At 40.8% G+C, this 17783-nt stretch overlaps 1 protein-coding gene across 11 annotated transcripts in view; it reads left to right on the forward strand.

The window, feature by feature from the left end:
• ABHD2 (abhydrolase domain containing 2, acylglycerol lipase) overlaps nt 1–6778 on the forward strand; it is a 127767-nt gene extending 120989 nt beyond the window's left edge. For all 11 annotated transcript variants that reach the window (XM_069098580.1, XM_069098581.1, XM_069098582.1 and 8 more), the window contains one exon: nt 644–6778. In XM_069098580.1, the coding sequence (XP_068954681.1) occupies nt 644–840 (197 nt within the window). In that variant the 3' untranslated portion in view covers nt 841–6778. The remainder of the gene's footprint in view (nt 1–643) is intronic.
• Nucleotides 6779–17783: the final 11005 nt, after the last annotated feature.

Consider the following 17783-nt stretch of genomic DNA (forward strand, 5'->3'; position numbering starts at 1 on the left):
GATGATGATGATGATGATGATGATGATGATGATGATGATGATGATGAGAGTTGGGAGTGGGGGGTGGGGGATGGCTGGCCTGAGAGGCTTTAAAAGTCTACCTCACAGCAGGCAGGAGGTAGCAGAGGTATGGGAACCAGAGTCTGGCACTTGAACACCTGGTTGGCCCAGGTAACTTCCAGCCCTAAGCCTATGATCCTCTGTTCCTAAATAATGCTACTTTAACCCCTCCAAGGATCTAATGATCAAGTAGGACAGAGTCTCTTTTAAAACAACATATAGATCTCTAAGCCAATCTTACAAAAACTTAGAAACTAGTCATCAAAAAGAACATGCCTATAACTATTATGATGTTTATATCTTAAGCCAGTTGTATTGAACAAATAGCCTTTTGCATATCACACCCCTAAACGAAGTTCATCAGCATCTTATCCTCTTGCCTTCCTCAGCAATTTCCCCTTCTAATTTGAGAGACGGGGGTGACTTAGTGGAAAATCATTGCCACTATTTGGGATACTCTCTTGAGCAGACAGGTGCTACCATTGAGCAAAACAGAGACCTATTATACAAATTCCTTTATCTGCACTTAAAGGGAGCCAACTGGAATTTGATCACTCACAGAGATGTGTTTTTCCCCTTGCAGAGAAACGAGAGAATGTCATGTTTGTGCTGCCACTTCATGGAGGTCACTTGGGCTTCTTTGAGGGTGCTGTTCTTTTCCCTGAACCCCTGACCTGGATGGATAAGCTGGTGGTGCAGTATGCCAATGCCATTTGCCAATGGGAGCGTAACAAATCCCAGTGCTCGGACACAGAGCAAATGGATGCCGATCTGGAGTGATCCCTTACAGACTCAGAAGCACTCCAGTGGCCCTTCCTTCTGAAACTACTCATCTCTTCACTTGCTGCTTCAGGTTTTCATCCTTCTCAATAACCTGGGTGTGTCAGCAGGGAAGCTTCCCACCAAGAGCACCTCTCGCCGAGGCAGATGGCTGTCCCCAGGATCTTCAGGCTATTTTTGTGCTTAGGTTACTGGTTTTCTTTATTGCATTATTGGCCATGATGACGAGGGGCGGGATTCTTGATCACCTGTCCGATTTCAGCATTTGATTAAGCCAATTGTCGTCTAATTTCCCTATTAAAAAATGTATCTGAACAGAATCTTTGCTTTGCCAATCAAGAAAATCCTCCCAAGAATGTGGCAAGATGTATCCTAAAGTTTTGTGACTATACTTTGTGCTGTTGTTTCAACTCTGAAAGGGCCTGTGGTTCCAAGCCAGTACTGAGGAGAGGGAGCTCAAACCACTTAGCTTGAGAGTTTGGGGGAATGTGAGCTCTATAAGCAGGAAAAAAATCAGCTCCTATAATAAGCCAAGTTCCATATTTACAACACTTCTTAAAGGGTCTGTCACCCTGTTCAGCAAAGCTTTTAAGTTAGAACTATCTTGTTTAGAATTTCTTACTGAAGTTTATAACCAGAGGTGTCTGAGTATCAGTGACTCTCCGCTTCAGACATAATGAAGGCACATCATTTTGGGATTGCCTTTTGTGCATTTGCAGTAGAGGGTAGTGGATAGAAAACTAGAAATCCTAGTTCGGCCACGATGACCTTAGGCAAGTCATTTAACCTCTGTCAACCTCAGTTTCCTCATCTGTAAAATGAGAGGGTTGGACTAGTTGATCTCTGAGGGCCTGTCCAGCTCTAAAATTATATGATGATTTATAACTGGCTAGACTTTGAGAGAACAGAATTTCAATGACTTCCTGTTCTTTGAATTCTTGCCCAAATCAAACAAGTAGCCTTGATATGATCATTTGCCTTTCTTTTATTCCTCATTATTTGTGTAAAGGATTTTCTTTAGCACTGAATTATGTGGTGTTTTTTTTTTCTTTTAACCCAGGTCTCCTTAACACTGGCTTGGCAATTGAAAAGTAGAACTTAAGTTTAGACAAAGTTAAACATCTCCATTTAAAAAGTAGTCTCTTTTGGAACGGAATTTTTATTGAATCTCCTTTGCTTATATACTGTCAGGTAGACTTTTTTCAGTCTCAAGTCAAAAAATGTCGGTTGGGATTTGAGGTTTTATTCTTTTCCTGATCTGTTGGCACCTCTGTATCTAAAACCTCCAGTGGTTTCTATAATACGAAGTTGGTAAAACCAGCAGTTGCTATATGAGAATTGTACAGCATTCATATATGATACTACTAAGGCATCTTTTTCAGTCTTTTACCTTCTCTAACTTCTTTGATTCCAGCAATAAGTAGAGGCTAAATTGGAAAGCTCAGCTGGGGAGAGCTACTCAGGCACTTTGAAGGCATTATTTTTATGTCCATTGACAGAAGGATATGTGTATTGCCCCAAGTGAACATGACAATAATGACTATTTCTACCCTGAAGGAATTCTGTATGACAATCATTAGATCACCACCTTATTAGAATGAACAACAGCCAGTATTGAAAAATATTGGAACTTCTTTGGTCTCAGTTTTACTTTCTGATTATTTCCTTTTTCAATTTATTGTAATCTTTTCCAAATTGTATTCTTTATTGCCTTTCCTGTGACAGTCTTTTAGCACCAGTTAGCACTTTATTATATTAGCCTTGGTTTGGCAATTAGCCACTTTGGTTGTGGTCAAAGAAATTCCGCCTGCCCCTTCCCCCCCATTCCCAAACCCCTACCCATTCCCAACTGAAATCTAGAACATTCACCGACAGACTTCCTGGTACTGTTATCACTTCTCTAAACTTAGATTAGTTAAACCAAGCAATAATTTTCTAACCATTGAATTACGGTATCAAAAATGGTAGACTCCTTTTGTTTGCCTTTGGCCATCTTTTCTGGCCTCTTCTCATAACTGGCACATATGCATATGCTGCTACATTCAGTAGGAAAAAGGATCAGATCACCATTGTCCCATATACAAAAGACGAAGGTGAGGGGAAGATCCAGCCAAGTGGGAAACTGTCTTTTCCCATGAAAACTGTTTCCTGGTAACTAGTTAACAAGATTATTCTCTGTTTGCTTTTGTTGGGAAAGAGTCACATCTGTCTTTCAGCCTTTGTGACTGCAAAACCAGAATTTAACATGCAGCATCCTGTGGACTATGTCCCAGCTAAAAATCTTTTGTGCAATGTGACCAACAGTGGCATTTACATTCCATTCTGGCCCAAGTGGAATCAACTGAAACCCTTTGTATGTGTTCCAGTCTCTTCAGCATAAAAATAAGGATGTAGATGTGGCTTTTTGTCTTATGAGGAAATTCTTGTTCTTGTTTGCTTCTTGGGTGAATATGAGTGGGCATTGAATTTAGAGAAATGCCAGCTTCCCAATAAGCCATGGGTGCAGGGTATCATTTTATATGGAAATTTTCTTTTCACTTCCTCCAGGCTTCCTATTTCATTCCTCCCAGGTCACGTTGACAGCCAGTAGCCATTACCAAGAAGTAGAGGTTTTTTCTCTGCTCTCTGTCTCCTACCCTGATAACTTGTCTGCATTTGATTGGTTGAATCCACATGACATGACCTGTGTCAAGGGAAGAAAACATTTTTCGCCATTTCCTAAACCTATCTGTTTTAAGATTTTCTTAATATAAAGTAGCAAGGGAAACCTGGGCTGCTTTTCAGATGCTACTCTACCTCCCCCTTAACCAGAAATAAAACTACCAATCAGGGCTAACATGAGCTTGGGTTTCCAAATGGTGTTGGAAGTTTATCTACTTTAAAATCAGATTCTGACCTCCTGCTATACAAACACAGGGACAGTGGTAATATGTTAAACCAAAGTGTAATGAATGTTCATATTTCTTCCTGCTGTATTCTTTCCACCTCAAAAAGTAGAAGTAAGCTACAGTTCAGTAACTCTTCCAGACTAGCTTAGTGTATTTGATATAGTATAGGGAGGAGCAGCCACTTAGAAAGTAATGTCAAGTCCCCTCGATGCATTTATGTTTAAGGATGCTTTTAACAGATTTGGAAAATAAGCATTTGTCTTCTCCAGCAGGGAGGCTCCCATCACCATAGTATAGAGGCAGAAGAGATTTTTTTTTCATTTGTTCAGGGTCTTTTGTTTAATTCCCTTGGAGTTATCCTATATCTTTTAATGTGTAGAGGTTGTGTTACCACATCCTTCAAATATGGAAGCTCACCTGAAAGAGGGATTCTGCATTCTTGAATCTCTTTAGTAAGAACTTGACTTAGTTACCACTTCTAGTTGCTGGTCATTGGTGGTCAACACAGATTCATTCCTCTAACCTAGATCTGTTTACAGACCCTCTAGGCTGAGTCTGACCACTCCTACCTTACATATGGAATACAACTGTGTCAAAGTTTACCTTACTAAGGTTTAGAGAAAGAGCTATTGTATTGTTTTTTTTTAACTGTTAAAGGGAAGACCATTGGCACTGGCTAGAGCCCTATCTCATACCTTCAAGATCTTCTGTAGCATGACCATTATTACCTTAAACCCTCCCTCAACTCACAAGTGTTTGTAATCCTGGCCCATGTTTCATGGGGACCAGTTGAATAACATCATCATTCAGCACATGAACCAAGCAAGACAATGAGACTCTTACTAAGGTAGAAAATTCCACATGCTCAGCCTTTCTTTTCCAAAACTAGCAATTTGTAGCCTTCAGCATAACTAGGCATAACTCTTTATATAGCCAAGTTCACCATTGCCATGCATCCAAATTGCAGATCTCTTTATAACATGACTTAAGATCTGTGAGCTCCAGGGGCACAATGGAACTTTTGTTCCTGTTTATGCTTTAGAAATGAGCAGATGTGTGGGATTTGTGCTGTTTTTCTTCTATACAGCACTGATTCTGACTTAGGCCTGAAGTAAAGATTATTGAAACATCATGCTAGCTTAAAAGATCTTACAGGTCTTAATCCTTCAGGCAGTACAGAAAGACCATTTTAGTACTATATCATTGCGATGTCCTATCAAATATCCTTGGGAATGTCTTCTTCACACTCAGAACCTCTAGGAAATCCTCTAATATCTATCATAATATAATATGAGAGATTGAATTACTCTGCTATGAGAGATTGAATCAGAACCATCATAAGGCAGAAAGCATATAGTACCCACTCACATTATAACTAGTGTCTGGCTTCTCAAATCCAGCCAAAACTCAGTAATCACATAGACCTACAGAATTCTTTCTGCCTAGGCTACTACCTAAAGTATCTTGGATCAAATAAATGATTCACAGATAATGAATTTAGATTTGCCCCCTTTAGAACTATGAAGATTGGGCTGCCTGTAACCTTGGGAGAATAAGCAGCTAAGGCAGTTTTCTTCCTTCTTCTCACTAAAGCAAAAGAAATGAACTCTCCATGCCGCTAAGATGAGGATCACTCATCTGTTGGCAAATTGTACAGAAGAGTATAAGCAGGGGCGGAGAGCTATGTGACCTTCCAGTCTTTTAAAAAACTGCTTCTTGTGACCACTGTTGCATCTTCCTTGTGACTCAGCAACACTGCAAGCATTTCTCTTACAAAGGTGACTTGGCATGAGGCCAGTACCCAAACCAGCCAACCCTTTTTTCAGGTACCAGTCATCAAAGAGCTGCCTCTTCTAGGATATCAACCCTCTCTATAATAGCCTCATCTGTTCCCTAATTTCCCAGTTATGTTGACTGAAGCTTTCATATATTTTAATGAGTAGATTTACATAGTTCCTAACCACTAGGTTAGGTCACATCTTCTAATTTCCATGAAGCCTCTAGATATTTGCTTTACTTTTCATGTTTAGTAATGAAACCTTAACTTAAGATTATTAACTTATGGAAAATAATTGTGTTGACAGCCAACAGATCCACTATTGCCATAAATTCAAGGATAGCCTTCATTTAAGGGATCTACAGAAGCGCCTTCCATTTCAATATCCAGCCTTTTTCCAGGCCTCCCATGATATAGTAGCCAACAGGCCATAAAAGTTCAACTGACCAACTTGAGCCTAAATTCACTCACTTCACAAACTGTTCATGGCCATGAACAACATGCCTACCAACAACTATTTCAGAAGTAGTTTTCCTGAGGGTTTTTTTTTTTTTGGGGGGGGGGGGAAATGGGAGAACAGACCCTTTTCATTTTTCCTAAAGCACAATTCAAAGTAAAAATCTCTCTCCTTCCACACTGGTTCCAGATGATGGGATAGTTCACTCTGCCTCAGGAAGACCTACACTGTACCTGAGCTTTCTGACTTTTGCCACTACAGCGGCCTTAGCGAAGCTGGGGGGGAGGGGAGGGGGGTGGGGAGGGGAGGGGGAATGAGTGTGCATTTCTTTCTGTATTTTGTTTGGACTCTCCTGTTCAACATATCTTCTTAATTTTGGCGTATTTCTTCCAGATAAATTTTTAAAGAACATCACTTCCACATTCCAGTTATGTTGCAAGGTTGTTGTTTTTTTCCCCTAAACTTAAAATGCTGCCCTGAAAAAAAAAATTAGTTTGTATACTGAAAACCTTCCAGCTTTTGGATCTTAAAGGGGGGAGGTGGGGAGAATGGGATCCTTTAGCTTTAAGGCATTTAAGATTTGCAACTAGCAATGCAATTTTTTCTAAATACAGTGATGTTTACCTTTATTAAGAAAAATTATATTAAGCAATGGTGTCCTTGATCTTTTTATTTTCTCATATTACTTTTGGATCTATTTTGATTCTGTGTGGTGGTAAACAAAGATCATTGCAAACAAAAATGATAATTTTGTTATCTTTGATTCAATGGAATTTCTTTACTTAAAAAAAAAAAATAAAGGACAAAATCAACCAAGATGTGGCCTGGGCATTGTTTTTTTTTGTGCAGTGATTATTTTCCAGAGACAGTGTAGAAGAAAGATGATTGGATCTAGAACCAGAAAGAAAGGTCTGGGTGCCATCTTTGGCATTTTGATAGCCATATGATTATGGGCAAATCACCCAAAATATGTCTGAGCCTCAATTTCATCTTTATTATAAAGTGAGGATGATGATACCTGCCCTCCCTACCTTACGTGGTGTTTGTGAAGAAATTGTTTTGTAAGATTTAAAACACTGTATAAATGTGGATTATCGTTATTCTAACCAACAATCTCATTCTTCATTTTTTTCATCTAAAACTGTTGCTAAGAATGCGTGACCTGGCTTTCACACTTGTCTTAGGCAACTGAATGGGGTGCAAGATTTAGGAGTGGCCATTTGGCAGAGTTGGAAGGTACCAGGCTCAGTAACAGAATAATCACTCTTCTCTACTCCTAAGAAGCTTGATCCCAGGAGAAAGGTGGTGCTTGTTGTTAAGTCATTCAAAACATCTGGCTCTTATCACTGTTGATTTAAATACAGACTTGCAAACTGGATTTAAAATTACTAATCCACAATTATTTTTAACTTGCCCTATCTCTGAACTCTCCATTCTTCGTCCCTCGCCAGTAACAAATTCCTTTAACTTAGATTGACAGGCTTCTTTCATAACAACAACCTTTAAAAGACTGTGTAGATCAGGGATTTTTAATATCTTTTGTGTCATAGGCCCCTTTGGCAGTCTGGTGAAGCCTATGAATTTCTCAGAATAATGTTTTTAAGTATATAAAACAAGATAAGTAAGATTACAAAGGAAACAAATTATACTGAAATCAGTTCTCAAAATTAAAAGCAAGTTCGTGGACCATAAGTTAAGAGCTTTTGGTGTAGACATTATTAAAATGATAGTCACCCTGTATTCTTGTTATTTGCCCAAATCACTGGCTACAGACTGTAATTGAGGACAAAATCATCCTCCCAGTCACCCAAGTTCATCACCTAGGTCATCTTTTCCTCTTCCCTCCCTCACACATCCAATCAGTTTAAGTCCCTGTAGTTTCTAATTTTCTCCTACCTAGTCTTCCTGCTACCAATCTATTTTTCCTCCTTGCATCTGCCTGTCTGCTGAATCTAACATTTCTTCACTATGCCACTCCTTCTGTGTTTCCCTATTGTCTACCAAGCTCAGAATCTGGTGTTCAAAACCCTCACTAGCTGAGCTCTACCCTTCACACATCCAACATTCTAGTCAAATTATATTATTCTGTGTTCTCCATCATCCCCATCCTATCTGCTTTTCTCTCCATGTCTTTGTTCATGTCACTCCACCTCTCCCCAACCTAGAATGGCCTATGCTACTCCAACCTCTGTCAGTTAAAGTTCCAACCTTTCTTCAAGGCCCAACTCAATTGCTACATTGCCCCAGGAAATCTTTCCTCAACTTTCCAGATGAAAGTGATACTTCCCTCCTCAATTTCTCACTTTGCCTGGATGTTTTTGTACACATTGCTTCTCTCCCTCCTCTCCCTCCCTCCCCCCATTTGATTGTAAGCATCTTGAGAGCAGGATTTGGTTTGTATGTATCTTTCTTTCCTCAGTGCCTTACTTATAATATCAGTGAAGTGACTTTGACAAGAACACCAACCTAGGCTAATAGAATGGTCCCGATCTGTGAGCCTCTTTTCCTGGGCCCCTCCTGAAAACTGATAAAAGCTTTTTATTGCTGACTTTCACATGGAGGAGAATCATTACTCTTTACCAAGAGATATGACAAACTAGGGTAGGAACCATCTGGGCAGGAAGTTGGAATAGTGAGGGTACATTGACAATACCTATGTTACTATTAAAAACCTCATGTATCTCCGGTGAGCCAGGCTGTCCTTCCCAGGCTGTCTTTGATCATCGACAACTCCTAGAGGAAAGTGGCCGTGACCTCATGAGAACTGCCATATGAAAGACATTCCAGGTCCTTGGAAATTAGGTAGGTCATCATCAGCGGGAAGTTTGTTTCAGATTGGGTCTGCACAGCTTGCTGTCATGGTCAATTAAGACAACTAGTCCTGCTCAGCCTCAAACAGACTCTGGATCCAGACAGCTGTGATTTTTAGCTGGCCTACAGGCTTGTGTGTATTATATTCCCATCTGTGTTTGGACAGCCTGCAGTGTATCAGTATGGCACCTATAGTAACAGACTTTCCAAATTCTACTAAAAGGTGGGTTTAGATATACTTTTCACCAGCACAAAATGAGCCTCTTGACTACAGTTTGTACAGACCTTTTCCTTGATGAAGATCAGGGACCTGATTTTCCTTGAATAAAGATCAGGGTCCCTGCCATAATTTCAGCACTTTGCTACGAGACTCTTCGGTATAGTGTCACCTGAATATTTGGGCCACGTCCTCTTCAAGTGAACAGAAGACTCTTTAGGCCAACTCTGCTTTGGATCACCATACCTCACTTTTGATTCCAAAAAAGAGGAACTCCCTTTCTTGCAGTCACCTGTAATTCACTGAAATTATTTTGTTGGCAAGAGTTCTCACTGGACCCATACAATTAAATTACTAAATTAAATGCACAGTAAGTTTGATGGGGCTGTCATGTGGAAGAGAATTAGGTTTGCTCTGTTTGGCAGGAGAGAGCAGAAAGAAGTAGGAGAAAAGCATGAAGTTGAAATGAGACAGGTTTCAGTTCAAAATAAGGAAAAACTTAACAATTAGAGGTGCCTCTAAATGGAATGTACTGGTTTAGAAGGCAATGGGTTCCCCCTCACTGGCAAAGGAAAGATTGCCATTTGTTTGGCATATTATAGAGAGGTGGATTCCTTTTCGGGTACATGTTAGACTTGCTGATCCCAGAGAGAATGAGAGTGGTACTTGAAAGTAGTGGTTCACTGTACAGGACTGGTCAGTTACATGGTGCCTGAGTCTACATCCAAGGACTCAGGCAAGAGACCTGCTCTCTGATGGGACCTCTATGGTAAATTCTGTTCTACTCAACTCAGAGTTTCATCCCTATTGTCATCACCTTCCCTCTGGGAGTGACAATCTTAAGAAAGTGCTTTGGTACCAATATAGGGCAACCCTCATCTTGGTTCAGGGTACCACCACCCTTGAAACTGTTATTTTCCCACATCTTCCCCTGATAGAAAGTTCCTTGACAGACTACATCATTTTACCTTTGTATCCCCAGCACCTAACACATAGTAGGACTTTAAAAATGCTTGCTGGTAGATTGATTGGCTGTTTCAGCATGGAGTGGAGAGGCCATGTCCCTGCACTCCTGTTTTCCTCCTTTCTTAGAATAATCACATTTATTGGTTACCTAGGTGTAAAACCACATCCTGCTACCATGTTTTTTCCACAATGGTATTCACCTCCTTCAAGTGTTCTCTTCACTCATGCCCTTCTAACACCGTGGAACAGCTGTGGTAGCCCTGTGGGAAGATTGTGTGTATGTTTGTCTCTTCAACAGCACAGTGCAGTCTGATGAAACCTGGGTTCAGATACTGACTTTGCTACTTGGACAAGTCACTTCAAGCCCCCAAAACTGTTTCCTTATCTATGAAAATGGACATAGAGCTTCATGTCTTCCCCCACATGAGATAAGGTATATACTATACCTTGTAAACCTTCAGGGTATTCCTGAGTGTTAGACCTGCATCTCTAAGATTGAAGATGAACCAATCCACCTTTTGGGAGATGACAGGGCAAAGCCCTATGAAAATTTTCTCCTCCTCTTCTCTTTTCCCAACTAATTGTCCTCTGATCACAGATTTATTAAAGACAGAGAAATTGGACAAAGTCAGCAGAGAGAGAGAGAGCAATTAACTCATGCTCACAGATCAAAGAAAATGGAATTTACCAGTGGATCACAGGAGCATAACATTTAGCTTAGGAAGGAAGCTTAGAAATCATATACTTCATTCCCTTCATTTTACAGATGAAATCAAGACCCAGAGAGATTACTCGCGTTTATACAATAGTAGGGAGTGCCCTTTTTTCCCTGTTCCTAGTACCATGTGACCCTTTATCAGGATCACCTCTGTCCTCTATGCAAAGTGCTGCAATGCTGTCCTAGAAAATAGCTCCCAGCTAACCCCACTGTGTCTGTGGTCCTCAAGGAGGCCCTGGTTCCCCATTTGGGCTCCTGTGTACCCTAGTGTCAGCTCGCACAAGGTAACATGGCAATCAGAAGGCATGTCTTTTAACTCCCTGACACCAACATGTCCTTATAGGCTGCCCACACCTCCCACTATCCATTAGTGGTATTTGTCTCTCTTTTACTGCCTTCTATCACCCCCAGAGAGTGCCACTAGAGGCTTTCTCCTTTGTTAGCTGTCCCAGAACTAAGATGAGACTTTGGTCAGATTTCCCATCTAACTGCTTCCTAAGGAAAAATGGAGGCTCCTCTCATTCATCATCCCATGGGGTCAGCCCAGCAAGGTGTGTGAGCAGATATGTTCTGAGGCAGTAACCTCTGTGTCCCTGACCTCTATCTAGTGTCATAGTAACTCCTATAAAATTGCTAATGGATCATGCTGACCTTAGGAACAGTACCAAGAGTCAGTGTAACCTAGCGGATAGCTTCCTGGACTTGGAATTAGAAGAGATCTGAGTTTGAATCCTGCCTCTGTGATCATATTACTAAAAATGGCTAGAATTTATGCTTTAAGGTTTAAAAAATACTTTACAAATGTTATCTCATCTTGTCCTCATTAACAACCCTGGAAGGTAGGTGCTATTATTATCCCCATTTTACAGGTGAGGAAATTGAGGCAAACAGAAGTTAAATTATTTGCTCAAGGTTACACACCTAGTTACTGTCAGAGCCTGAATTTGATCTGCAGTCTTCCTGATGCCTGGTCCAGTGCTCCACCTGCACCACCTAGCTACCTCATTTGTTCACTAGATAGAAAACCATGGCCAAATCACTTAATTTCTCAGAGATTCAGTTTGTTATTATTTTTGTTCAGTTCTTCAGTCATGTCCAGCTCTTCGTGACCTTGTGGACCATGGCACTCTGCTGTCCGTGGAGTTTTCTTGGCAGAGAGGTTAAGTGACTTGCCCAGTATCACACAGCTAATATGTATCTAAGGTCCAATTTGAACTCAGGTCTTCCTGACTCCAGTATGCTCATTGATTAAAATGTAAATGATCATAGCTATAGTAATGATGGGGTGCTTGGGTGCCTGTGCATGAACCCTGGTTTGTAAAATCAGATTTCCCCCTAGCCTCAAATCTCCCTAGCCTCAAAACACTGGCTCAGGCAGTTTCTAGCTCAAGGGCAGCATAACCTAGTAAAATACTTTTCTCTCTTCCTGATACAGTGACCAGCTGCAGCTATAGAATTTAGTAGTTTGACCCGGTTGTGTACTGGCTGAAGCAGCTGTGTACTGGGTAATACCTATCGTATGTGTCCTAGACTCAGTCATTTGTATAATCCCTAGCTCATTATATACATCTTGAATCCCTCCTTAGCTTGGGATATCCATATACTTCCAACATCCATCTTGTCAAACAACATGATGGCAGCTTGGTCAGTCCTGACTGCTAGCTGACTTAGTGATGTTTCAAGCCTAAAACCACTCCTCCATGCAGCCCCCTCTTGGGCTATTTCCCAGTCTGTTTAGTAGATATTAAAAATGCATGTTCTTTTAAGAACTGACCATTCCTTAACTTCTAATCCCGCCCTGACTCACCTAGTTAGCATATTTGGCACAGGTTCTGCTACAGATTATCCTATATAAACTTTAACTGTATCTCTCTAAGGTCGCAGATTCCCTAAGAACTCTTTCCCACTGTATAGTGTAGCACTAAATCTTTGCCACCTTGATTTAGAGAATGCTTGGGTCCGTGAATTCATTCCAGACTGCTTTCCAGGGACTCTGGTCATTGGGGTTCCTGGACTCCCTGAACTCCGCATCAGCAACTGTCTCACAAATGAGATGATTGTTTTAAACCTTAAAATGTTGGCTAATATTTTTGCCTCTGCTCTTCTTTATCTGCCTCTAGGAGGTCATTTGTTGTACAGCTTGTCCTTCTCTGGCCCCTTCAGTTACATTATATTACTTTCCCTTTCTCAGGAGAAATGTTCATGTAAAAGATATTGTTGTTGTTTTTATATTCATATTTATATGAGCATTACCAAAATATTGTGAACATGGTGGTTACTATGCTAGTTTTGCTAAAAACCAAAGGGGAGAAATAATACTTTCCCAGGGAAGTGCAAGAGACTTCAGAAATGTTATTAGTGGGTAAATAGTCAAGTAAGAGAAATAGAGTAAGGGGCGGGGGTGGAACCTAAAGTAAAAAACTTCCATTACTTACTGTAAAAATAGCTAAAATTTATATCGCATTTCAAGGTCTGCAAAGGATTTTGCACATATGATACTCACAATACCCTTGTGAGATAGGTGTTATTATTATGCCCGTTTTACAGATGAGGAAACTGAAGCTGAGAGGGGTGAAGTGACTTACACAGAGTCAGTCACATAGCCGTGTTTCCCCGATAATAAGACACTGTCATTAATTTTTTTGGAAAGAAAAACACCAGAGGGCTTATTTTCAGGGGAGGGCTTATGTTGTCCTGCCTCAGCTCTCCTCCGCGGCACTGCTCTCAATGGCGCCAGCAAGCAAATCACTGGGGAAGAACAGGATGCCACGCTCACTGCTGCAGCTCTGATTGGATGCAGCTCGGAGCGCGGCGTGCGTTCCGGCGGGGGGGGTGGGGAGGATGGTGCATACAGAGGGTACAGTAATGTAGCGTGTAGCGCAGGGGATCACCTTCACTACAGTAGCAATCTCAATAGGGCTTATTTTCGGGGGAGGGCTTATTTTAGAGGAATCTTACACAGTAAGGGGAGGGCTTATTTTCAGGATAGGTTTTATTATCAGGGAAACACGGTAGTAACTGTGTGAAGCAGTATTTGAACTTGGGTCTTCCTTGCTCCAAGTCCAGTACTCTATTATGCCTTCATCTCTAAGATGCCACCAAATGCCACTGAGAAGGAATAGAATTGGAGAGGAGAGAATACCGAGAAAGAGAGAGAGAGGAAGAAGGGGAGCTGGGAGAGAGGGAGGGGGGAAAGAGAGAGAGAGAGAGAGAGAGAGAGAGAGTGTGTGTGTGTGTGTGTGTGTGTGTGTGTGTGTGTGTGTGTGTTGGGAAGAAAGAAAAAACTAGTACTTAAGATTTTAGAAATGAAAAGAAAGGGGCAACTAGGTGGCACAGTGAATAGAGCACCAGCCCTGGAGTCAGGAGGACCTGAGTTCAAATCTGGACTCAGACACTAAAATTTACTAGACATGTGACCTTGGGCAAGTCACTTAACCCCAATTGCCCTGCAGTCCCCCCTCCAAAAAGAAAAAAAAATTAAAAGAAAAAAAGACATCTTACTAAATCTGAAAATTAGATTGAGGGTTAGGTCAGGCTATAGGAAAAGTTTGAACAAGGGAAGGCAAATTTTCTTTTGTTCTCTGTTTCTTTTTGTTTTGTATAGTCTCCTGTTTTACTAATTTATTTTACTTAAAATTTACAGAACACAGCAGAGTTTATTTCCTTAAAATTATAAAAAAAAAACAAACCCCCACATACAAATAATAAAACTATTCTCCACAATAGCAAAACTGGGCCACATATTTTGTATTTTATCCAGCACTCTCCCTTCATCTGCTTGAATACACTTTCCTAAAACCAACTGATGGCAGCCAAAAATAAAAAAATTAGGATGAATAAAAATGGAAGGAAAAAAAAACCCTAGGTATGACTGAAAACTGCAAATTTTCTGATGTATGGAGGCTTTGAGACTTCTTGACTTTGCAAAATTACTACCACCTTGCCATGGAGAATGGAATCTTTTGACATTAAAAAAGTGTGTTTATAAAAAGTAATAATCTTAAGTGTCTTTTATGGCATCCTGTGTATTACATCCTTGGCAGCTGCCTACCTTGGCCTATCCCTAGTGCTGGCTTTGCTTCCTACTTACCAAAAACCCCATCCAAGGTTACAGTTAGGGGCTATTAAGTGATCAAGTGTGACTACACCCTTTCCTCTTTTAAAAGGAATGAGAACACACTGTTACCTTTGGCCATACATACCTTTGGAAAGACTCCTCTGGCAGTAGTCTGCAGTCCTAGAAATATAACCCTTTGCCTGCATCTCATGCATTTTGTCATGTATTAATATTTATTTTATGTATGTTTCTTATCCTACCCGTGTATGTATATATTATGTATGCAGGTATGTATGCACACACTAGACTGTAAGCTCCATAAGGGCAAGAGTTGTACATTGTCTAAATCTCCCTAGTGACTTAGAATGATGCTCTATATATAATAGATGCCTAATAGTATATGTTGTTGTTGTTGTTTTTCATTGAAAAGCAGATGCAGCTGTGTTGAGTTGGGAATAGGCAAGCTTGAGTTCAAGTCTCACTAGTTGCATGACCTGATTAAGGTCACTTGCCTCTCTCTGGGCCTGTTTCCTTCATTATAAAATGAGGAAATTGGAGATGGCCCCTGAAGGTCCTTGGGGCTCTAGGATCCTCTGACACTGTTCTGACATTGAGAATTGCTTCTGGACTCAAGGGGCTGGAGAACTTACCCTTCTCCCTTAAGAAGTTTCTCTGCTCGGGGCAGCCAGGTAGCACAGCGAGTAAGAGCACCGGCTCCAGTGTTGGGATGACCTGGAGATCGAATCCCGGGCTCAGACACTTAGCACCCACCCAGAAACACCTGGCCGTGTAACTTTGAGCAAGTTACTTAGCCCCAGTTGCTTAGGGGCGGCCAGGTGGCTCAGTGAGTAAGAGCACCGGCTCTAGTGTCGGGATGGCCTGGATCAAATCCAGGCTCAGATACTCAGCACCACACCCAGAAATAATAACTGGCTGTGTAATCTTGAGCAAGTTACTTAACCCTGATTGCTTTAAAAAAAATAAAGTTTCTCTGCTCTCAACTAAGGGGCATGATGTACACCGTGTTCAATCCTTGGGGAACCTGGAAAAATTTCCTACCCCATCCTTCTGGGGACAAATTATTTAAAGCTTAAATTCAAATTCACTTCTACAGTTTCCCCAAAAAGGAAAATAGAAAGGTGTTCAATATACAATATGAGTCAGATATGGGGCAGATATTTATTTTCTGCACAAAATAATGCTAAAACTTAAAAGATTTTCACAAGCATGGTGACAGTAAGACTTAAGCTAAACAAGCAGCAATGCTAGCTGCTATTATACCAAAAGGAAGGTTGACACTTAAAACCATCTAGATATGATGTAGTTAAAGGACTGCTGACTATAAGCATTGTACATTTCACCTCAGCCCTGCACTGTCTCCCTCAAGCCCATGTCGTCTGGCAAGCCAGGCTAGAGGCTTTCTCTCCTCTTCGTGGTTTACTTCTCCCATACAGAATGTTCCCTTGCCACCAGTCAGCTAAACCCAGGACATGCCCCAACCTCTCTCACTTAGTCTAACATACCACAAAGGCAGATTTTTCTTCTAATGTTGGACAACTCAGCTGTCACTGAATCCTAACACCTGAACTATATCACTACAGTAAAGAGTACAGGACCCTAGAAATGAAGCTGGCATCAGTCCAGGTAAAGGCCCTGGGTAACTGTGATGAATTGTCCCCTTTTCTCATTCTATCTCTAAATGTAACCCCTTTGGTGTAAAAGGTATAGACAGAAAAGGAGCAACCTTATGTAAATATACCTGTTTTGAAAGTATAAATGTGTGAAGACTAAGAGACACAGTATGGTATAGTAAAAAGAGCACTGGACTAAGATTTGGGTTCAAATCCTGGCTTTCACACTTGCTAGTTCTGGGACCATGAGGAAGTCACCGACCTCCCTTGAGAGTCAGTTTCCTCGGCTGTAGAATGTACTTAAAGGGCCATGTAAATTAAGCAGTTATTATTTGTTAACAGGAACTAAAACTGCAAGCAAAAGATGACAGACCCAGATATGTGCCAAGACATGGAAAAGAGCCCCAGGAATGAAGACAAGAGGTAGAATTATAGGATTTTAAGCTAGAAGGAACATTAAAGATTATCTGGTCCAGTGCTGTCAAACTCAAGGATCCCTGAGGGCTGCATATTGACTTAGAAAACCACAAATCGGCATCATCTCAGTTAAATTGTATTTGTATTTATTTTGTTAAATATTTCCCAATTTCATCCTAATCTGGTTTGGGAGTTTTGTAAACCTTATGCCTTGAGTTTGACACCTCTGATCTATGCCAAACCCCTCTTTTTGGAGATAAGGATGCTACCCAGAGAGGTATTTAACCAGAGAGATTAAATGATTAGTACATGGTTAGTAACTCACAGAAATTTTATTTGAAGAGAGATGTCTGGGGAAAGAGGTAAAAGGTGATGAGGGAAAGAAACTAAGGAGATTTTGAATGAGTCAAAATCAAAATCCAGTCAAACAACAGTCCATAGGAATTGACCTGTGCAGGACACATGAGGAAAGTGGGACAAAGTTCAAGAGCTCCTGGGCCTGGAGCCAAGAGTAAATAATAGAGCAACCAGATCCTGTGATTAGAAAGTTTGAAGGGACTTTGCTTTCCTCAAGGACTTGGGTCTGAAAAAGAGAATACCCAAGAAGCCAAGGAGTCAATCAAAATATTGCTCAGGTCCAGACTTAGATGGGAATAGACATTTGTCAGATGATTGACTATGTAACTACAGTGTTTACTCCAAACAGCTAGCGGGAAGTATGGTGATTTACATCACACTCATTGCAGGCGCGATGATTTGAGGTCAGGTCAAGGTGTCAGAATAAAGAGGAGAAGCTTGTATGGTTCTTTGGATGGCAATAGTGGGAATAGCCTGCAGCGAATATCTTGTTTTTATCACAATTTTAAAGAAAATGGGTTGCTGTTTCTATTTCTCTCTCCCCCCATGTGACCCTTCCTTAATTCCACCCTTGTCCCATAGCTTAAATGACAGCTAGAGAGTTAGACTATCCCCCAGTTTTAGACAATTTAGGAAGATTCTTCCAG

The sequence above is a fragment of the Petaurus breviceps genome, unplaced genomic scaffold, assembly GCF_028583685.1.
Source record: "Petaurus breviceps papuanus isolate PSGF00001 unplaced genomic scaffold, PetGlider_PUasm1.0 37, whole genome shotgun sequence".
Taxonomy (NCBI): Eukaryota; Metazoa; Chordata; class Mammalia; order Diprotodontia; family Petauridae; genus Petaurus; species Petaurus breviceps.